The 23,290-nt window shown below is 41.4% G+C and overlaps 1 protein-coding gene across 7 annotated transcripts in view; it reads left to right on the top strand.

The window, feature by feature from the left end:
* Positions 1–611: 611 nt before the first annotated feature.
* Positions 612–23,290, top strand: part of UBR5 (ubiquitin protein ligase E3 component n-recognin 5) — a 142,801-nt gene continuing 120,122 nt past the window's right edge. For 5 of the 7 annotated variants that reach the window (XM_032609394.1, XM_032609395.1, XM_032609396.1 and 2 more), the window contains exon 1: positions 1,111–1,220. In XM_032609394.1, the coding sequence (XP_032465285.1) occupies positions 1,159–1,220 (62 nt within the window). In that variant the 5' untranslated portion in view covers positions 1,111–1,158. Of the gene's footprint in view, positions 1,221–23,290 lie in introns of all 7 variants that reach the window. The other 2 variants (XM_032609399.1, XM_032609397.1) reach the window with 1 other exon arrangement.

Raw genomic sequence — 23,290 nt, 5'->3', positions numbered from 1 at the left:
TATGTAATAGTGGTGGTGTTGGGGAAATTGGGGAGATCAGGGTGATAAAAGAAGGTGCTGTAAAGTCAGCTCTATGATCCTACGATTGGACCTTCTGGAAAGGCCCTTACATAACTACCTTACTTTTCCAATAAAAGGCTGTGTATTTCTTCCCCTTAACTGATTTTACACTTCCACTTTAAATGTAACTGAGGATGAAGGACGAGAACCAAAAACAAAAAACCCCTAAGGGTCCGCAAAAAAAATTAGGGTTGCCCCAGGGGAAATCAGAGCGAGAGAATGAAGGACCCCTCTTCCTTCCCACCTCCCCGGGGACACACTTAGCCTCCCTCCCGGACTCCCCGCCCCTGCCGGCTCGCCCTCCCCCGCCCCCCCCGCCTCCTCTTTCCCTAACACGTGCTCTCCGGAACACTCACTCCGGAGATATCCCACCCCCCCGGGGCGGGGGCTGGGCTCGGGAGCCGAACGGACCAATCCGCACGCGCCTTACAGCGTCGTGGCCCGACAACGTTGAGCTGCCCAATCGAAAGGGCCTTACCGCCCGTTTCCCGGAGCCCCGCCCCCTCGCAGCCGTGCCCCCGCCCGCCCGTCTCCTCCCTCCTCCTCCTCCTCCCGTTCGCCCCTCCCCCGCCGCTCGGGAGCGGAGCTTGCGAGACGGAGAAACTGGGGCAGAAGTGAAGATGGCGGCGGCGGTGCTGGCGGTGGCGGCGGCTTCTCGCCAGTGACGCGCGGTGCGGGCTCATCTGCCTCCCCACCTCCCTAGTCCGGACCCCGTCCGCCACCGGGACTACACCGGCCCCGCAGCCCGCAGCCCGTCCCGCTCGTACCTCCCTACTCGGTCCCTCTCCAGAGGCCCGGCTGCCGCTGGCGGCGGCGCGCCCCGGGTCCCGGCCGCCGGCCTCGCACTCCTGCGCGCTGTCGCCGGGGGAGCGGGCGGCGTGTTGATCCGCCCTCCTGCCCGCCCCGCCGGACCGCCGCGCCGCGGACACACGCCCGGCGGGGAGGCGGCGGCGGCGGCCCCTGCGCATTTGCTTCTCTCCATTTGGGGACTGGAGGGCGGCGGCGGCGGCGGCTGTGGGTTTTGGGGAGGGGAAGGGGTTGGGGCGGGGAGCAGAGCCGGGGGGGCCGTGCTCAGGAGGAGGACGAGAAGGAAGCACCATGACGTCCATCCATTTCGTGGTTCACCCGCTGCCGGGCACCGAGGACCAGCTCAATGACAGGTAATAGGGCCGGCGGGCGGGCGGGCCGGCGGGCTGGGGGAGGGGCGCCTCCCCGCCCTCCCCTCCCCCACGGGGCCGCGCCGGGGCGGGCGCCGGTGTTTACGCGCCGTCCGGCGGTGGCGGGGGAGGGTCCTCGCTGCACCAGGCTAGGCCCCTTCCGGGGCAAACTTCTGGTCCCGGGGGCCCGGGGCCGCGGGGGCGAGCGAGATGTGGACGGGAAAGCGCACTGCACCCTCCACTCCCTCGTCCACCCCCCTCCCCTCCACGAAGGAGCCGCGTTGAACTCGGTGGAGATGGGGGGGGGGAATCCGGCTCCCGGTGGGGGGGAGCTGTAATTACCGCCCGGCCCAGGCTCGAGGAATCCATATTAGTCAAAGTTGAATTGAGACAGACAATGCGGATGGGGGATGGTGGAGGTAAAAAGAGAGGGAAGAGGAGAAGCCGGGCGAGGGGCCCCGGGTTAGGCTGGGCTCGCCCGGGGCCCTGGGAGCTGTGTCCGGTGTGGTGGTCGGACCTGCGGGGCCTGGAGATCTCGGGGGAGCGGGGAGGGTGGGGAGAAGCTGATTCCCGGCAGATCGCGGCTGCGGGGGAGGGAGGAAGCGCCATGATTATTGTTATTATTATTAAATTTGAGCCCCTGCAGTGAGGTTTGCCAGTCCGGGGAGGGGATGAATTTGGGCGCGGGTGGGGAAGTGGATTAGCTTTCCTTGGCTCTGCTACTCCCGGAATGGTGCACGCAGCTCCTGCCCCGGCCCCTGTGGTGCGAGCTTTTTTGTTTCCTTTTTTATTCTAATGATAGTGTTTTCCTGAGTTGTAATTTGACAGCTGAAAGCCGAGCGTGGAGTCAAAGGAAAACTCTTACGTTTGCAGTTCGCAGTGCTGCTTTTCTTAACACGCTGTAAAATTTCTGGGATGGGTTTTGCTATGGGCGGAGGAGGAATTATGATTTTTTTTTTTTGCCTTTCATAAGAAGGCTGTTTTGGCCCTGGATTCCTGTCCTTCCCTCCTCCACCGTCCCCTGCCAGGTTAGGATATTGAATTGCAGGGCCGCATGTTCTCAGGGAACTGAGATAAAGCAGGAAAAGTTCCTTCACTGTTGCAAAAGAGACTCCGAGGAGGTTGAGGGAAGCCTCCATTAAAGCAAGTCTTAGAATCTAGAACTCAGCTCTAATGATGGCCTAAATGTTTACAGGGTCAGAAAGGGGGACATTTTAAGTCTCTTTCTATCCCAACACTTTCGCTGCTCTCTATTCATTATAAATAGGGAAGGCCATCTGGGCCCAAGTTTAGAAGTTAGATATAATTTTTGCTAAGTGACCAGGTGACATAAATTGCATGATGCCCTTTTTGTCATGCGCTTCCCGTCGGGAGGAAGAGGCCTAACTTGCTGCTAAGATACTGGCCTCTGTCTCGGAGTATCTAACCGCCTCAGGTGGGGCGGACAGCCTTTCAATCCGGGAAGCTGGAGGCTTGGTTTCTGGCGTTAGGTTTGGATTTGTCTAATCTTTGCTGTAACCATATAGCATTTAACATGTTTGTAAAACTTTTGGAATACTTTCTGAAAATACTAACCATTTGGAATTGTCACGTAGTTCCTTTAAATACTGAAATGTTTTAAGTCATTTATTTTAACATTTTGTAATGCAATCCTTACTTCGATTTTGTTTCATTACAGATCTTTTGTTAAGACTTTCACATAAGGTTTTTTGTAAATTTTAGAACCACGCTAGTAGTGTGGATAGCTGTACTGTCTGTCATTCACAGAACCGAATTGGTAGTGCTTGTAGTGCAACTTGTCTTGTAACTTAGAAAATTGCACCGGGAGAGAAGTAGGGTATGTTTTTTATATTAGTCCTAACTTTATATACCAAGAATCCTGACTAACTTACTCAATTTACTGTGCATGCCAAAACCTATTTTGCAGTTTTGTTGGGCACTTTGAATAATTTTTGAGCATTCCTTTTGTTTCAGCTAGTCTGGAAATTGACATGTATCTTTTTGAAAGCTCCCTTTTCTTTTTCCATTCCTGGTGTAAACAATCAGCTTTATTTTTGATTTCTGTAATGTCGGTATACAATATTAAGAATAGTTGGATCATCTTCAGTTTTCATTTCATGAGAAATGAAAGAGGTGGATCTGATGAGATCATAAAATGTACATCAAGGTGGCAGATATTTGAACAGTCGGAGAGGGCTGTAGGTAAAATCTTAGGAACCTCTAGTTTTATCTAGTAGCAGTAAAAATGTCTGGTCTGTTGAGACTTACGAAGGCATCATTTGAGGTAGTCATGCTTTTTTAGTTTAGAAAAGTAGTTGACTTGTGGTGGAGCTGTTCTGTGTCTCCCCTTCAGAAGAAAGTTCATATTTGCATACCTAGTTGCAAAGTAATAGGATCAACCTATTGCTGCATTGCTTGAGGGAAATCTGTTTCCAAACGAGGTTGGTTTTCTGGAACCTTACAACTTACTAGAATAAGCCCAGAATATTTTTGTCTTCAGGTAAAAATCTACCAAGGTTTAAAGTAAGTTTTGGTAATAGAAAAGAGTGTGTTACAATGGGTTGATTTTCTATGTATGATAGTCACAAGTGAAATGGTAAATGGTAGTTCGGGATGAAAGATCTATAAATAGGTAGACTTTCGTCTTTACCCGGAAAGCAGTAAGACTGGACAGGCAGCATGGTACTACAAATAAATTGCTCAAAGAAAACTTAGGGGTCTCAAAACACCAATATTTTCTTCTACAAATAAGTTGTCTTTTTAAAATAACCACATCCTGTTAAAAGTCATATTTTATTTAGTGTAATAGTGTGATGGCTCAAACATTTAAAGTGTACTCAGCATTTAAAAAAAATACCCGTTTGTATCTGATTTTTTTTTTCTTTGTGTTTTCATACTTGCTATTTCTGATAGTCTTTGTATATTGGGTTAAAATCTTTAATTATTGGCTCTGGGAGACCAAATAATGCAGTAGATGAATATAGGTGGGGATGGCTAGGGCAGAGGAGAGGAATTCAGAGAGCGTAGGATGTTGGTTGTAGCTTTCCAGAGTGATTACAAGGTCCCTGGTGCAGAGCGCTGGCCCTCAGCAAATACTCATTGTGTGCAATTGAAACCATTCAGTGCTCAGATACTTGTGTGACATTTTGATTTTCTTTCTAGTGAATTTCTAGAGTTAGTGCTATGTTCTTGCTTAAAACATTGTCTCGAGGAATAGCAAAAACCATAACGAGAACATGGTTCTAGGCATTGAGATTAAGGGGAGAGCTGGAAGTGCCAGCTCACCAAACCCTGGAAAGTGCCAAAGAAGTCATGTAGACCAGTTTTTTCACTGATGAGCTGGAGAATCAGGCCCTGAGCATATCCAGGGTATTGACAGATGAGGTCCACATGATGGGTCTTCTGATGTTTAAAGTCCAGGGCTCTTTTCAGTGTTCCACATGGTGTGTACTCTGGGAAATCTCTGCTTTCTGAGGCATCCCAGTCTTTGAGCAGCCACCTACCTGTCTTAGAGTTTTGATTTCCCTTTCCTCTCAACTGGTCCCTCCTGGGCTCCAAATTGATTTAGGCCTTTTGTCTTGGGCTGGACCCTCTTAACCCTTTCCTAGTACTAGGTTAGGAGAGGTCTTTTAAGGTGATGGTGTCCCTGTGACTAGTCCCTGTCTTGAATTACTCCTTGGGATGCAGGTGGCTACATTGCAAACCCGTTCTCGTTTTTGGTCTGTATGTGGAATTTTCCTGTGAGCTTCGCTTTTAGGCATTATAATGTGCTGTGTGATCATAAACAGTCTTGGTTGAGATTGTTATAGCAAAGGGTTTTTCTCCAAGGAGCTCCCCCTTTAGATGCTGTAAGGCTGCACAGTAAGATAGTGTAGACAGGGGTTTGAAATTTGGAATTCCTAAATCTGGGTTTGTCTCAGCCCCACTACTTATTAACTGTGTTGTGGTAATCGAGTCATTTAACCACTTACAACCTCACTCCCTATCTCTCCTCCTCCCCACCCCCTCATACCTCAGTTTCTTTTCTTTTTTTAAAAATATTTATTTATTTATTTTGACTGCACCGTGTCTTAGCTGCGGCACATGGGATCTTTAGTTGTGGCATGCGAACTCTTAGTCACGGCACACGTGTGGGATCTAGTTCCCTGACCAGGGATCGACCCCAGGCCCCCTGCATTGGGAGCGTGGAGTCTTGCCCATTGGACCACCAGGGAAGTCCCTCACACCTCAGTTTCTAAATCAGGTATAGTACACACCTCAAAGTTGGTGAAGAATAGTTGAGATAGTGGGTGGGAAAACACAATGTTATAACGTAGGTTCTGTGGAAAATATTATAAAGAGATGGTTAATTTTTACTGCTTTTACGTGTTGTCTGGTTTCCAAATAGAAAAGCAGGAACTCAAAGAAATTGCCCTGGAATATCCTTAGCATTGAATGCAGAATCCAGACAGTTGTTCTTAGATCAGTGATTCTCAACTAGGGGCAGTTTTTGCCCCCCAGGGGATATTTGGCTGTGTTTGGAGACATTTTTTTTTTTTTTTTCTGGGACGTGGGCCTCTCACTGTTGTAGCCTCTCCCGTTGTGGAGCACAGTCTCCGGATGTGCAGGCTCAGCGGCCATGGCTCACGGGCCCAGCAGCTTCGCGGCATGTGGGATCTTCCCGGACCGGGGCACGAACCCGCGTCCCCTGCATTGGCAGGTGGACTCTCAACCACTGCGCCACCAGGGAAGCCCCTGGAGACATTTTTTGATTGTCCCCGTTGGGGCATTGTTACTGGTTTCTAGAGGGTAGAGAGATGAGACCAGAGATGTTGCTAAACACCCTGCAATGCACAGGACAGCCCCACAATAAAGTATGGACCTGTCCAAAATGTCAGTTGTGCTGAGGTTGCGAAAGTCTGTCGTAGATTATCTTGAATGTACATAGATGTAAAACTAAATGGAATAAAGATGTGGCACATATATACAATGGAATATTACTCAGCCTTAAAAAGAAACGAAATTGAGCTATTTGTAATGAGATGGATAGACCTAGAGTCTGTCATACAGAGTGAAGTAAGTCAGAAAGAAAAAGACAAATACCGTATGCTAACACATATATATGGAATTTAAGAAAAAAAATGTCATGAAGAACCTAGGGGTAAGACAGGAATAAAGACGCAGACCTACTGGAGAACGGACTTGAGGATATGGGGGGGGGAAGGGTGAGCTTTGACAGGGCGAGAGAGAGTCATGGACATATACACACTAACAAACGTAGTAAGGTAGATAGCTAGTGGGAAGCAGCCGCATGGCACAGGGATATTAGCTCGGTGCTTTGTGACAGCCTGGAGGGGTGGGATAGGGAGAGTGGGAGGGAGGGAGACGCAAGAGGGAAGACATATGGGAACATATGTATATGTATAACTGATTCACTTTGTTATAAAGCAGAAACTAACACACCATTGTAAAGCAATTATACCCCAATAAAGATGTTAAAAAAAAAAAACTAAATGGAAATTCATGAGGAAAAATTCAAGCAATGTAAGTTAGTCTCAGAACATGACTTATTTAAATGGAAATTAATTAAAATGAAATAAAATTAACAAGTCAGTTCCATGGTAGCAGTGGCCACATTTCAAGTGCTCTGTACCCACATGTAGCTAGTGGCACCGATTGGACAGTGCAGATACAGAACAGTGCCACGATCACTGCAAATTCTTTTGGGCAGCGTTGACACAGAAAGTGCTTTTTTGCACAAGGCATGGCATTTAGTGAGTGCTCCTTTTTTTTTTCTTAATTAAGTAATTTATTTATGGCTGTGTTGGGTCTTTGTTGCTGCGCTTGGGCTTTCTCTAGTTGCGGTGAGCGCGGGCTACTCTTTGTTGCGGTGTGAGGGCTTCTTATTGCGGTGGCTTCTCGTTGTGGACTCTAAGCGCTTGAGCTTCAGTAGTTGTGGCACGTGGGCTCAGTATTTGAGGCTCGTGGGCTCTAGAGCGCAGGCTCAGTAGTTGTGGCACATGGGCTTAGTTGCTCCACGGCATGTGGGATCTTCCTAGACCAGAGCTCGAACCCAGGTCCCCTGCATTGGCAGGCGGATTCTTAACCACTGCGCCACCAGTGAAGTCCGATTGCTCCTTATTTTTATTAGGAACTGTTGGGTTTTAAAGACTCAAGTGTATCCTCGTCCACTCAGTAGGAGCCAGGAAATAGGCCAGGGATTACGTGGAGCCGAATGAACAAAAGTTGTGGTGGGTAGAGGTTATAATAGTTGAAAGCTGCCTAAAGTTTAATTGTGCTGCACCAAAAAACACAAGTATTAGGGTGGAATAGAGCATCACGTCACCAAACCAGTGGGAAATCTGACTATTTGATTGTTGAGATTGTTACCTAGAAACAACAATGCTAGAGTGACTTTATTGGGAAGGTACAGGCAAGCTTCACTAAAATGATTAAGTTGTTTAAGGAAAGTAAGATTAAAGACAGGGTATGAAATAGCCAAACCAAAAATTGAAAAAACAAACAAGGGAAGATCAGTTTTATAAATCAAGAAATCAGTGACTAAATTGTAGGTTTAGGAGTAAACAGACACTTGGGAAGGAAATTACATAGTACATAGGAGTATAACTGGGAATAATGGGATGAACTTTAGAAAGGTCAGGATTTTTCCCTTAACAATTAGGTTATTTAGGAAATAGTCTCTAAAGGAAAGTTTAATCACTGAAGACTGTGTCAAATTACGGTTAAGTAGATCTTGCAGGGTGTATTGAGGGGAGTAATTTTATGTTGCAGGAGGATGTACTCATGTCTTTTTGCCCCGTTTTTATCATACATACACTTGGCCCTTGGTATCCACGGGTTTCACATCCGCAGATACTGAGTGCAGACGATTCATTGTACTGGTTATTTTATAAAGGGACTTAAGCAACCGAGGATTTTGGTATCCGCGGGGGCTCCTGGAACCCATGCCCCTCGGAGACAGAGGGACGACTGTACTTCTAGTTAAGAAAACAAACTCCAATTATAGTCCGTGTTTCTCTCATTTTGACACCTTGGCATTCTGAGCAAATGACAACAGTCTGCCCTCCTGGGTCACTATAATTATGAAATGTTGATTTGTTTTTATAATTGATTTTTAAGTTTTACTGTGAAAATTATTTTAAAGCTTTTTATTATGGAAAATTTAAAGCATGTACAAAAGTAGAGGATGGTATAGTGTATTAACTCTATGTACAAGAGTTATTACCCAATTTCAACAGTTATCTACTCATGACCAGTCTGGTTTCAAGCTTCTTCCCTATTTATTCCTTTTCCTCAGATCATTTAATTGATGTACCTTCATTATGTATCTCAAAGATGAAAACTTAAAAAAAATTACCTTAATCTCAAAGTTAAGTCTGTTTAGATTTTCCTGTTGTCACATAAATGCTTATTTTTGATGACTGACAGTTTTGAAATTTTACATAATAAAACTGAGTTTTAACGTGTTAACAAAATTTAACATTCTTAAGAGTAAGAGAAAATTTGTTTGGATAATAGCCTTAGAAGGACAGGCAGCATCACACTGGAAATCTTAATGTTCCTTACAGGTTGACTGATGCCGTCATTTCTTAACTTCCAGTGTGATAGCATTTTATCAGCAAGTCGCTTGTAATAATGGTTATGTAATGATGGAAAGACAAGATTCTTGAAATTAAGTGATTTTCTGTGGGGCACATTGAGGAATAAGAATAAGTCGTGAAAAGTTTGCAGCATTCTTCTAAGTTAATATATAGAGGTAAGACTACTGGTAAATTGAACTTGGCTATTAGAAATTATTCTCTAGTGGGATCATATTTTACATTATTTTCTTGATAGATCACTGTAGTGCTAATAAACCCCTTCAAAGTGAGAAATATGGTAAATTCTTAGATAACTGTGGTTTGTGACATTCTCATTTTTGTCAGGATATTGAATAAAGAGTTAAAAATTAATGTTATTTCACATGTAAATAAAAATACAATTTGTTTTACCCAAACAGCAAAAGTAATGTTATTTGTTCAGTTTCCAGTTGTATCATTCACCTTAATAAAATGTTTTCAACTTTCTCTCTCCTTATGTATTTTGTAACTCAGCTTTATTGAAGTATAGTTTACATACAGTAAAATTCACCCATTTTTAAGTGTACAGTTTGATGAGTTTTGACAAATGTATACAGTTGTGTAACTACTACCACAATCAAGATATAGAACATTTTCATGACCCTCAAAAACTCCCTTGTGCTCCTTTGTGCCCAAAAGTCCCTTCCCCCCATCATGCCCCTGAAAACAGTTATTATTCTTTCTCTCACTGTAATTTTGCCTTTTTTAGAATTTCATGCAAATGGAATCATGTGTTTGGTGTCTTTTCCTTAGCACGTGTAGCAGTTTTTCTTCTTTTGTATTTGTGGTAGTAGTATTTCATTGTTTGGATATAATACAGTTTTGTAATCTGTTTTCTAGCTGACGGGAATTTGGGTTGTTTTCAAGTTTCTGGCTATTTCTTAGTTTTTATTTTTTAAAAATTCCTTGCTATAAAAAACATTCTTATAGAAGATCTGGAAAACAAAGATCAAGTTATAAAGTCTAGCAAGGTTGCCATCACTGGTAATGTTTTGGTGACTTTCTGGTCGCTTTTTTCCTATACATGGGTTTTTTTTTTTTTAATATAGCTGTGATCATGCTGGATATAATTTTATATATTTTGAAATTTTTCTTGACTCTAAAATGTTACGTTATTTTTTATAGGAAAAAGCTACTCAAAATTTTAAAAAGTACATTTTTCTCGATAGCAGATTTTCATGTTAATTAAAGTACTGGTATATATATAAAGAGATTATGTTTTGAAATTTCAGTAGTAATAGTGGTAGTCTAGATTGCTAGTTATAAAGATTACGACAGTGTCCAGTCTAGGAAGCACTGTGAATTCTCTTGAATGAATCAATAGAATTTTATTTCCATTCTCATCAGTTCAGGCCCCATTTTTTGTAGTACAGAAAAAACAGTGTTGAGAACCTACCATTTCAAGAAATTGGCTCTGCTCCAGCATGAATCTGCTGTTCCTGAATTCAGACCATAAGGTGTTCTAGCTCTTTTCGTGAACTCAGATACCAGGTTTTCCTCACAGACTATCTGAAACTCCAGAGATGGGCTTTGCATGAGCGGCTCCAAGACCCTGTTAGAGGCCTGGTGGAGGTTCACCTGAGTGTTTTTTCCTGGGACAGCCTGCTCTGTGACCTGAAAAGTCAAGGAGGATGGGTTTTGTACGCTTTAAGAAAAAGCCAAATTTGAGATGTGGAAGTTAACTTGATGAAGAAAGTCAAAGAAGCAGAGACAATATAGGGTTATTTTGATGTCTAAATGATGAAAGCAGGGTTTTATATGAAAAGCTTTGAGGAGAGGGGTATGTAGGCTTGTGCAGTTCATCATCTCTTTTCTTAGGTTGTGGGAGTGACTTTGTTTCCTGTCCAAAGGGAATTTGAACTAGTCCAGTTGGTGCTGTGTGTCATCATCTGCGTATGGAAACTTTAAAGGAAGCACCAGACAGGTGATTTTTCTTGTGTGCAAATCTAGTTTAAAATTCTCTTAGTATGCTTCTGTTTCTAGTGATATTTAAACTTCATCTCCGACAAGTCCCTTGGTGTTTTCCGTAAGTGATTGCATTTTTCTGCTTATCAGGTGTTCTGATCATTATAGATAAAGAATAATGAGAAGGAGGGAGTCCTTGGATGCTGTGGACAGTGTACCTTTGCTTTCTCTGGTTGTTGTTTGGGGAAGTATAGGAACTGCTTTTTCTTTGCTTCCTGCAGTTGCCAGTAGGGATGAATACAAATTGGTGCCACATGTTCCGACTGATTCTCTGTTAGGTTTCTGCCACTGCTGGGGGGATGCAGAACCAGGAACGGGTGTCTTCTTTTGGGGAGGTTGGCAACCCATGGTCTGCAGGTCGGAGATGACGTGGGGGCTGATTTTGTTGGCAGTTGCTCATCTTTCTGCCACTTCTGAGAGCCGAAAGATACCAAAAAATAAGTACAACACTTGCATCCAGAGACAGGCGGCAGTATGCGGTTAGCAGCCACCCCATACCATCCAGAATGTTTCTGGTTTCAAAAAACTCTGTTGAGTGGCGGGGACTTTAGGCCAGTTGGTCTTTTGCTTTACTTCTCCAGGGCGCTTGACTGCTCAGAAGTCTCTTTGGAAATGTAAAAAGCTTCTTCAGTTGGCATGAAGATTCAGTCTTTTCTTTGGTGAATTCTAGGACATTCTTGAGGGGTTTTTGTTTTTGAGCATGATAGTTTAAAACCTTTTTTTTTTTTTGAAATGGAAAGTCTTTCTGGCAATAGTGTTGAAGTGTTAAAAGAGTAACATAACCTAACCAAATTGTAGTAAAAACATTTATTGTGGTAGCCTTTTCGGATTAAGAGGTTCTTGGATTTAAAGTAGTGCTTCTCATAGTGTCTAAACAGACCACCGTCATCAGGAACAAAAAAGCGTGAGGACCCCTGTATAAAAGGCTCTCACCCACATTTCTTTGTTTTAAAATTAAGTGATGACAGCAAATAGGGCCAAGCTTGCCAGTTCCTCACTGCCCCCAGCCATCTTTTTCCCCTCAGGCTATAGGTTCTGAGGCTGTCTGTTTGAGAATGGGGTATTTTCCTGCCCTTTGAGGCTAATTTATTTTTGTTTGCTTTTCTGTTTTTACAAATGAAATTTTAAAAATTCGAATTAATTTACATAAATATTAGGTCTGTCCCGGAACTATAAGACGCTGAGAGGATAGCTTTTTAAAAACAGATGTCAGTGCTCATAGGCTTACAGTCTTAGCTGGGGGAGTGATGCCGATCCACAGACCAGTAGCAAACTGTGAAAGACTGGTGAAAGAGTTAGTCGAGTTTGACCTGTGTAAGTATTTGCCATGTGTTGCCTGCACAGAGTTTGAGCACAGTGTTAGGTTAGTTTCCTTTGTTCAGTAAATGTTTGTGTGCTTCTCAGACATTGTGCTAGGCCTGGGGTGGCTGCACCAACCCTTCCTGGAACTTGGGTTGAGAAGTAGTTGGAACTTTTTCTAGCTCATTGGGAAAGTTTGGAGAAGAGTGAGTTGACAGACTTAGTGGGCCCAGGGAGTGGTATCCGGTAGGTGGGCCATGTTTATTTATTTTTTAAACTTTTTACTTTGAAATAATTGCAGACTCACAAGTAGTTGCAAAAATGATGCAGAGAGGTCCCGTGTACTCATAACCCAGCTTTCCCCAGTGGTAATATCTTGATTGTGCCAAGTATTTTTCACATCCTTGTCAAAATACTAGAGATGGGAAGGTACATTTTCTCTATATGCGCTTTTGAAAATTGTTTTTTTTTCTGGTAAGATAACATAGATTAGAAGACACAAATTTAAAGAAAACTTGGTATTCTTAGATGATTTTGAATTGATGGGATATATAGTAGGCAGTCTGTCTGTCTTTGATATGATGGTAATGGGATATAAATTGGAGGAAATTTGGTTGGGGATTTGTTTTTTTCTGTGTGTGTCTGATACTAATTGGCCATGTGACCGTGAATAAATGATATAAATAAATGATATGACTCTCATTTGTAAAGTGAAAGAATTGGACCAGATTGTTTAGGATTTTTCTGCTCCAATTTCTGTGCTCTTAGAATTGTGGTAGGGAAGAGGGTTTTTGTATCGTAGAATGGCTCAGAGGGAGAAAGGACTGTGAGTCTACGGTTGCCCATGGTTTCTTTTACTTAAATTTTGTTTAAGTAAAAGAATCAATGGAAGAAATAAACAGGTAAAGTGGGAAATAAATTTTACTCTTTTACTCAATGAGTAGTTTGCTAACTAAGTTATATACATTGGGATGCAAAGATGATGGCTTCTCCCATCACGGAGCTTTCAGTTTAATGGGGAGACACATGAAAATAAAGAATTAAGTGCTAATAGAGACTATAAGTCACAGGGAAGAAGGACCTGATGATTCAACCTGGTGCTTGTAAAGGGCTTTGAAGACAAGGTTTCAGGGTGTGGGGGCTGGTTCATCCTCTTACTTCCATTCTCTTGAGTCTAATGAATTTTCATTTATAGGCATTGAAGATGCTGGTAGCAACTAGAGGTTCATCATAGATATCTGTATCTGATATTGATAATCAGAGTTTTAATAATAGTCCAGAACTCTTGCATTGTTTAAGAACAGTTTACATATAGACAGTGGCGGGGTTTTTTCTGTTCCTTTGCTTTTTGTTTGCAAAAGATCTGTCTAGGGGTAAAAACACAAGAGGATAATGGCCTGTTGGGGTGTGAAAACAAGTTGCTTCATCCTAATGCTTTGACTTAGTTTTGGAAGAGACGATATTGGGAATTGGCAAGGAGGAGGGGATACTTGAAGAGCTTATGTGGGTAGTCTGTGCTCCTTTCTATTCATGCCTGCACAGGTTGGGATTGACCCTATGGCTGCCTCGAATGCTACCAGGAGAGTAGTGTTGGAGCACAGAGACACTTAAAAATGAGACCAAGTGTTCTCTGACTCTTTCATTGTTATTTTCGTTGTTTAAAATGAAAATTTCATGTAGTGCACTGCCGATAAATATTTTAAGATTATTTATGGTTCTAGACATTCATGTGATAGATCTGTTTTAATGGATATAGAATTTCATATCGGATTTAAGACCCCAAGGTGAGATGAAATACTCAAAAATGTGTTTTCTGAATTTAGATGTATCTGCTTAATCCTTTAAATTTTATAATATATTTTAATCTGTCTTCAGGTTTGTTTTGTGATATTGACATTCATTATCCAGTATTACAGATCTTACAGAGTTTAAGAGTGTTACTGCGTACCTGAAAGAATTTGTGTACCATAGGCAGGCCCTGATGGAGAAGGAGCGCTGAGAACTGGAAAAATACTAGATTTGGAGTCAGGAGACTTGGTCCTTCTACTAATCAGTCATGTAATCTTGGGCAAGTCATTTCCTTGCAGTGAGTCTTAGTTTTAGTTTACTCATTTGTAAGATGAGGGGGTATATGTGACGTCTGAAAGTTCATCTCAGCTCTGAATCTGTGTGACTGTAGGCCTATAGATACTGTTTTATGAGTTGTATTTAATATATGTTAGTCAGCTTTGCCATTCTAAGGTTTGATTTTTATTCCTGCCTCAGACCTGCTCTTCTATTCTTTTGTACTTGTTCTAATGGGTATCTAGAAGCAGTGGACATTCTAAACTCAGAATACCTTGTTTGTTTAACTGGAGGGGAGCTCTTCAAAACCAGCCCAACTCTTCTGTGTTTTGTTTTTGTTAATTTTTTAACTGGTAGGGCTCATGTATTTGATTTGGCACAAATGAATTTAGTATAATTATGTTATCTTTTCATTATGCTTTCCATATAAATTTAATGGGGGACGGTTCTGGGTAGCAAAAGCTTATTTGAAATAATGTGTGATAAAGCAAAAACACATTGACAGCTTATCACCTCACCTCCTGGGCTTGGGAGTGTTTGCTCACCTTTGGTTGGTAGTGGGTTGGGACTCTTCTCTTTCGGGAGGCTGTTTCGGCAGTCCTCCTACTGTCGAGTGCTCAGGATACCCATTATCATGCTATATGGTAGACTGTAATAATTGATGTTACCTTTCGACTTGACTAGACTGGAAGTCTACTTGACTTTCCTGAGTAGAAAGTCATTTTTGAGATGTTCAAAATTTTACATCAAGGAGGATTTTAGGATTTTCATGTTTTACAGCTTAGGAAATTGAGGGCTGGAGTGCCCAGATGATTAGTGAAGTGGCAAAGACTAGACTCTGCATTAATTCAGCTTTATTGTTTTTCCTTTTCTTCTTGGAATGGGCATGGGAAGTAACTTGTTTTTCTGATACACACACACCTGTTAGTATATATATATCTACACACACACACCTGTTAGTGTGTGTGTGTGTGTGTGTATATATGCACACACACGCAATTAAATATGAATATGGGGGCTTCCCTGGCTATCCAGTGGTTAAGACTCTGCACTTCCACTGCAGGGGGCGCGGGTTCTATCCCTGGTTGGGGAACAGATCTTGCATGCCGCAAGTCGTGGCCAAATAAAAAAACAATCTATCATATAGAGCTATTTGTATGGGAAATTTTGATCAGTTTTTTTAAGAAATGTATCCTGTTTGCAAAGGCACAGTAAAGTTTCATCTTATAGACTATAGGCAATAAAGCTAACAATAAACCTTATTTGACACAAACCATATTCCCATTCTCTGTTCATTTGATCTTGAGAAAAGTCTAGTATGTCCAGTAGTTTCAAGGATATCATTTTAACTTAAAAGGTTCTGATATATCTAATTTATAAATCTCAGACTGATATAATAGAGTTTTGGAAAACTATAAGAAGTGCCTTGTTAATGTGTATATTCCTATGTAAAACACATTGCTTCTCCTGTGTATATTTTTTAAAATTAAAGAAACGCACATTTGAAAAAAAAACAGTAATATGTACACACAGTGTGTATGCCATTAAATAGTATCTCATCCTTTAGTTAAGCACATTTTGTGGGGCTTCTGCTGCATGTTGGTTCTAGTCTTCGGTGTATGATGGTAGAGCTTAGTCTGTGGGAAAGACAGACCATTACAGAGCAGTGTGATAATGAGCATAGGGAAAGAGGAAGTAAAGGATTCTTCACCAGAGGCACATACCCCAGTCTTGCAAAGAAGGAACAGCTTATTGGAAGAAGTAATGTTTAAAAGGAGGACCAGGATTCTGAAATGTTTAAAAGGAGGACCAGGCCGAGGAGCTGGTGGGGAAGATGTGTGATGTAGGGCAGGGCCTGGAGGACTAGAAGAGCTTTCTAGGCAGAAGGAACAGCATGCGAGAAGACCCTAAGGTGAGAGAATGCTCAGAGTAACTACATAGGGTCTCAAATCAGTTGAATAGTTCTCTTGTAAAAAAGAATACCCTCTTAACTATCTTCAGTAATGAGCTTGGTATTATGATAAAATAAATCTGTTGTGTTATGTCATATATTGGCTGTGACTAGTTAATTTAATGGATTAGACTTAGAGTAACTGAACCAGTGCAATAAAAGGTATGCATTCCATCCTAGTTTAGGCCAGTTGCTTGATCTCATGGCTACAAATAGCATCTTTAAACCTCTATTCAGCCAAGTTGTTGGTGTTTGTTAGTGTTAATGAAGACAAACAAGTTTGGATGGATGGTTCAGTTCAAAAATGCCTTATTGCTGTTGGGAAAACAGTGCAAATCCTGTAAACAGACCAATAATATCACTGAGATAAAAAGACTCCATTTTTCTGTGTAAAAAACAGTTCATGGTCTTAACCAGGTTAAAGATAAAAGTTTCATAAGAAGTGATGACAGTGTGCTTGTTTCTGGGTTGAGTGATTGCTTTTGATGTCTCTTAATATGTTTTAGTATTTTATATACTTTTATGTGAGTATATATTATTATTATTTTTTCAAGTTTAGGTTTGTTCACATTTTATTTTATTTTTATTTATTTATTTTTGGCTGCGTTGGGTCCTCATCGCTGTGCGCGGGGGGGCCCCCTCCAGCTGCAGCGAGCAGGGGCCACTCCTCACCACGGTGCACAGACCTCCCACTGCGGTGGCCTTTCCCGTTGCGGAGCATGGGCTCTAGACGCGCGGGCTTCAGTAGTTGTGGCTCGCGGGCTCCAGAGCGCAGGCTCAGCAGTTGTGGCACACGGGCCTAGTTGCTCCGAGGCATGCGGGATCCTCCCGGACCAGGGCTTGAACCTGTGTCCCCCGCACCGGCAGGCGGACCCCCAACGACTGCGCCACCAGGGAAGTCCCTATATTATTTTAATAATAGAAAAAGGGTAAATCCCTAAGAAAGTGTTTGAATTTAGTTAGCTATTCACCTAAAGCAGGAACATGAAAAGCATTGAATAAAGAATACTGATTTAATTTCACTAAAGTTTTTTTTCCCCCCTTTTTTCCCTCTAGAGACTTCTTACAGGGAGTGTAATTCTTTGTGTAAAACTAATTGAGGGACGATTCTACAAATAATTATTTTAAAAAGTTATTTTGAACTTTGATATTGAACAAAGCCATTAGGATCAAGTAGATATATGGGCATAATTTCCTCCTTGAGCTTACAGAATATTTGTTCACAGCCATGCCTCAAAGGAATGTTGTGTGATGAAAGCCTTTTGGGTTTTGGACAAAAATTTATCATTTCCGTTTCATATTCAGAGTTCACGCAGGGAGACGCTAGCTTGTCAACAACATTGTGATAAAATTTAAACACTTCTTTTCCTCCTAGTAAATTGACCAGAATTTTCACCATAACTTGAATATAAATGGACATTAAAAGAAATTCCACTTCGTTTCATTCATTCATTATTAGTCAGCAGATATTTATTGAGGGCTTGTTTTGGGCAAGATACTTGGGCTGTATCAGTGAACTAAAGAGGCAAAAATTCCTGCCTTTGAGGAGCTTACATTCTAGTGACATGCTTTTTGTGTGTTCATAGTTATGAAACACTTCTTTTGAAATGTGTGGTATTTAATTTCCAAATGTTACATCTGTCTAAAATGTATTCCTATTAAAAATGTAATCAGTTAGAAATTATGGGAAAGCCCACTGAATTAACTGTTCTTTGTATTATCCCTAAATGGTTTCTTAAATATTCTCATTATCCTGCAGGGCCACTCCTGCAAGTCCTTCCTTCAGTTTGAGCCTGTGAGTGCCATTCGGGGGGAGCTGAGAGGTGACCTCTTTGAAGACAGGCTCATTGTGGTCTTTGCATTCCTAGTACTTGACATATGTTAGTACATATGTTTATTAAATTAATCTGAACTTCAAAAGTAAGCAAAATAAAGTACTATATTTTACTAAAAATTAGTTCTTAGAACTATATTCCAATCTCTGGAATAAGGAATGAATTAAGTGTATGGATTTTTTTTTTTTTTTTGGAATGTACTATTCCAATAACATTGAAAGATACCACAATATTTCACCTGACCTCCCCCCCCGCCATATTTCATGTAGGAGACCTTCCTTAAATGGTGATCCTTGACTCTGTATGTGTGTATGTAATTTTGGTGAGGTTGATATTCTTTTCCCATCCAACATTCTATTGTAAACATCTTCAGACATGCAGAAAAATTGAAAGAATGAACAGTGAGTTATTTGGTTATCCACCTTCTCCATTCAGTAATTGTTATTTTGGTAATTGTTTTTGCCAAATTTGCAAAATATGCATGTATATATAAATGACTTTGTCGAGCGGTTTAGAAGTTGCAGTCATCATGATGCTTTTTTCTTTTTTTTTTTGCGGTATGTGGGCCTCTCAGTGCTTGAGCTTACAGAATATAAGCTCAAGCTTATATGTGGGCCACTCAGTGCTGTGGCCTCTCCCGTCGCGGAGCACAGGCTCCGGATGCGCAGGCCCAGTGGCCATGGCCCACGGGCCCAGCCGCTCCGCGGCATGTGGGATCCTCCCGGACCGGGTCACGAACCCGTGTCCCGTGCATCGGCAGGCGGACTCTCAATCACTGCGCCACCAGGGAAGCTCCATGATGCTTTTTTAATCTTTAAATACATGGGCTTGCATTGCCTAAGAATATGAACCTTCTTCTGTACAACCACCATTATCACTTCAGAAAATTAACAAGAGTTCCTTAATACCATTACTTTTCTCCACTTGTCTTTAAAATGTCTACACAATAGCTGGGTTTTTTCAAACCAGAATTCAGTCAAGGCCTACACATTGTATTCGGCTTCCTTTGAATTTAGTCATGGAGTCATTTTTACAAAAATATTTGTAGTTTTTCCAAGGACCACATTTAATTATTGAAATACTAAAGTCATTCTATTTCAAAGCACAGTTGTGTCATTGTTTTCAATTTTTATGAACTTTTAATTTTCGTTTGTCAGCATTGTGTGTTTTAATGAATTTCTCAGTGTTGCTTTTCCTAGACCTCAGGGAATCTTGGATTTTTGTGAGATTCGAAGTTTCAGTTTGCACATGTTTTGCATTGGATTACATTTTGTTGTCAGATAACATCCTGTGATTAGCACCAGCTTGACTTCAAAGGATGTGAAAGTGATAGGCCGGGTTGTGCACTTGTTAAACTTGCAAGGATTTTTGGAGACTTTTAATAAAAGATCAGTGGCTGATGAAGGTTTTGGCCTTGTCAGCTTTTGTTTCCTTATGTGGTCTCTCAACTGCGGGGATGAGGAAATGAGAACATTCTATCAGTATATGTTACCTGGGTGATTGATAGGCGAGTTGGCCTGTTAGTGTTGTATTAGTTACTAGACTATATAGAAGATAGGTTTTCTATTGATGCTACGTAAAGATTGGCTTTTATTTGAGCAAAGATTTACTATTCAGATGAGTCTAAGGTTAGGTAGATTTGTAAGTAAGATATGTGAAATAAACATTTAAGGAAATAAACATATTTAGGTGTGGGTAATATAGAGTTTTGGTTTTTAAACTTGGCCCAGTTAAAGGAAATGGGTAAGGAAGATATCAGAGATGAACCATAAATGAGGCTTTATTCATATATCAGTGGAAATAGGACCAAAGAAAATGCGGAGATTTCCTTTGATCATCATTCTGGTTTTTAATTGCTGTGTAATCAATCATTCCAAACTTAATGGTGTAAAACAGTAATCATTTATTATTACTTCTGTCGATTGACAGTACTCAGCTAGGTGGTTCTTATCTAGATTTATGCGGTTGCTGTGAGATGGTAGCTGGAGTCATCTAGGAGATTCAAACAGCTGGGATCTGGAACAGCTGAGGTTTCTCAGGCATCTCTACCTCTGTGTGGTCTCTGCAGAATGGAGTCTTCGAGGTAGCTAGACTACTTACCAGGTAGCTCAAAGTTTAAAGGTATGTGTCCCAAGAGGCAGAGAGCCAAGCTGGAATGCCTTTTCCTGACATAGCCTTAGAAGTCATGCAGTGTTTCTTCAACCTTGATCTTTTCTCAAGAAGCAAATCATAAGGCCCATATTCAAGGGAGGATAATTATACTCCACCTCTTGATGGGAGGAGTGCCAAAGAATTTATGGAGGAACTTCCCTGGTGGTCCAGTGATTAAGACTCTGCGCTCCGAATGCAGGGGGCCCAGTTTCCATCCCTGGTCATCAGGAAACTAGATCCCACATGCCTCAACTGAAAAAAAAAAAGAAAGATCCCTCGTGCTGCAACTAAGACCCGGCACAGCCAAATAAATAAATATTAAAAAAAAAAAGAATTTATGGATTTCTTTTTTTAACTGTCACGACCATTAAAAAAGATGATAAACTAACAGTAAAGTATAATAGTTCAGAAGGAGATTTGGGTACCATGAAAGTTTTAGAAAAGATTGATACTGTGTATTTGAAGATAGAAACAGTGAAGACTTGATATTTATGGCACTGGACATAATGCATTTTGTGGCAGTAGTAACTATTAATGGACATAATATTTCCAGACAGAAGTATTGTACTGGGCAGTTCAACAGCTTAATATCACAGAGCCCCCTCCAGACGCATCCAGGTCAGAATCATAAGGGGAGCCAATGTAAATGTGTTTCTTTGACATCACTAGTATTACTCATACAGCCAGGTGGTTGTTTGGGTGCATTATTTAGGAAATGTGAAACATTTGCTATGTTCTGAGACTTAAAAGATTGAAATGTGGGCCAGTGATTAGTTCTTCACTATGTCTCTGCTCAGACACAGGGTGTATTCCCTGCGAAACAGAATTTTCTTTGGACAGGAGGTACTTGGCTTCATCATCCATTTGATTAGTCAGCTTTAGGACTGAATGTTTTCTATTTCCAGAGACACATCTGTCTTGAAATGACTAGGTTTTGCTGCAGAATCTATATATTTTAATAATCATTTGCATACCTACTATGTGCGAGGCATTGTACTAGCTACTGGCTAGATATTGGCATTTAAAAGAAACCTTACAGGGCTTCCCTGGTGGCGCAGTGGTTGAGAGTCCGCCTGCCGATACAGGGGACACGGGTTCGTGCCCCGGTCCGGGAGGATCCCACATGCCGCCGAGCGGCTGGGCCCGTGAGGCGTGGCCACTGAGCCTGTGCGTCCGGAGCCTGTGCTCCGCAACGGGAGAGGCCACAACAGTGAGAGGCCTGCGTACCGCCAAAAAAAATAAATAAATAAAAGAAACCTTACAGACAGTTCCAAAGGAGAGTTCTAAAAATCTTTTGGGCAGGTCATTATTGTTGACATAAATGTGTAGCTTACCAGTATGGTTAATATGAAGATGATATGTATTTGCATGTAAAGTTTGTTAGAAATAGGCCTTATTATTTCATAGCTTTGCCTAAGGTGGTGTATTGTTTGTGGTCAGTTTTAAAGTGATATTAGTCATGTGTCATTTTTCTTAGTGTTTTGCAGTTTTTATTAAATGGAATATGTGATGAAATTGCAGCATCTTTTGTGTGAATGTGAAAAAGACCCTGTATTTATTTTGTACATGCAATACCTTTTGTTGTTTTGTCTGTTTCTAGTAAAAAGAGGCTTTGTTGTCATTATAAAATGAAGATTGGGATTGGACAGTGTCTGAGGGCCTTCCTAGGACTAATACTCAAAGCAAGGAAGAGAGTGGATTTCTAGATGGTAAGAGAGGAATTTCTAGACGGTAAAGATGGTAGGAAGTGTCAGTGAAGTGTCAGTTTAAGTTGAATCATATTTTGGACTTTCTGCAAGCCAAGACAAAAAGCAATGGCTGAAAAATTAACTGCTTATCATGTTATATCAGAGAGAAACTTTTTCTTAATCATGCTCTGAGATACATTTTTAGTGAATCTTTTTTATATTTAGGGCTACTAAGAAAGCCCAACGGACGGTGAGCTTTATAGTCAACACCGAAGTTTTCTTTATGTGACTGTACAGAGCACTGATAAAAGCTGAAGTCCTTGTTTTGTGGAGACCCCTCTATGGGAATTGAGGAGTGTAACTTTCTGGATTAGGATTATATAATGTTTAGAGGCTGATCTGGAAAATTATGCGGTTTGCTCATTTTAAACATTTTTAGCATTGTTACTCCTTACTATATATGAAGCACTACGTTTTCCAAACATCATCTCATTTAGCAGCCTGGCAGCACTGTTGCAGAGGCAATTTGAGGTGAAGGCAATTGAGCGTGGCTCCCAGGCTACACAGCTGTGGAGTGGTAGGTCTCTAAGCACGGGGTCCTTAGTTATTAAGGCCCGTTAACAGGGTCTGCTGCTGAGGCTCATGGGTTACTGTTATGTGAACTGAAGTTTTAAACATTTGTAGATAAAAACAAAATGTCGCAGTAAAGGACTGTGCTCCAGCCTTTAAAAGCAGTACATTAACTGTTACCTTGTGCCTACATGAATAAATTTTTTTTAAAATTGCTTTAAAATTTGATCTGTTTGCAGAGGACAGGCCCATCATCATGTGTCTTTTCTTCCTCTTGCCTGGGGTTTGGTGGAGGAATGAGGACCGTAAAGTGACAGTCTCCACGCTCAGTTGAGTGTTGAAACTAGGACTGTTCATTTCTGAAGCCAGTATGCTGGTTCCTATTGATAAGCCTTTGTTGCAGTCTCCATCTGGACATGCTAGGGTGTGAGATGGTGGACTGGGGACCCATTAGAATCATTACCATAGTGACACTAAATTGTTTCCATCCTTTGTGTGTCATTTGGCTGAGAAAGGTTGTGAACAGTTAGTCTCTTCTTTGTATGATATTCTAGTATCTTTAGTCAATCTGTGCAGTACCTGTAATGTACTAATACCCGGATGTGCAAAAAGTTAAGTCATGGTTACATCCTTAAGGAGCTTACTGTGTAGTTAGGAAAATAAAATAGAAATGTTAAAAAGTAGGATAGCAGTATAGAGACGAAGCAGTAAATGATAAATTGCTAAATTGAGTAGAATTGATGAGAAGTTCTGGAGGAAGTCAAAAGAGAAAGTGTCCACTGGGCCATAGTATCTTTATTACACTTTCTGTAGATATTTGATATATAACTGGGAAGGATAGAGGTAATTCTAAATGTAATTTGGAAAGGTTTAGATAACCAGGATTTTAATAGATGCTATGAATTCACATTATTTTTGCAGTACACATGAG

Source organism: Phocoena sinus, chromosome 17 (genome assembly GCF_008692025.1).
Source record: "Phocoena sinus isolate mPhoSin1 chromosome 17, mPhoSin1.pri, whole genome shotgun sequence".
In the NCBI taxonomy this organism is placed as follows: Eukaryota; Metazoa; Chordata; class Mammalia; order Artiodactyla; family Phocoenidae; genus Phocoena; species Phocoena sinus.
Note: the sequence above shows the minus strand (reverse complement) of the source record. Positions and strands in the feature narration are given on the sequence as shown.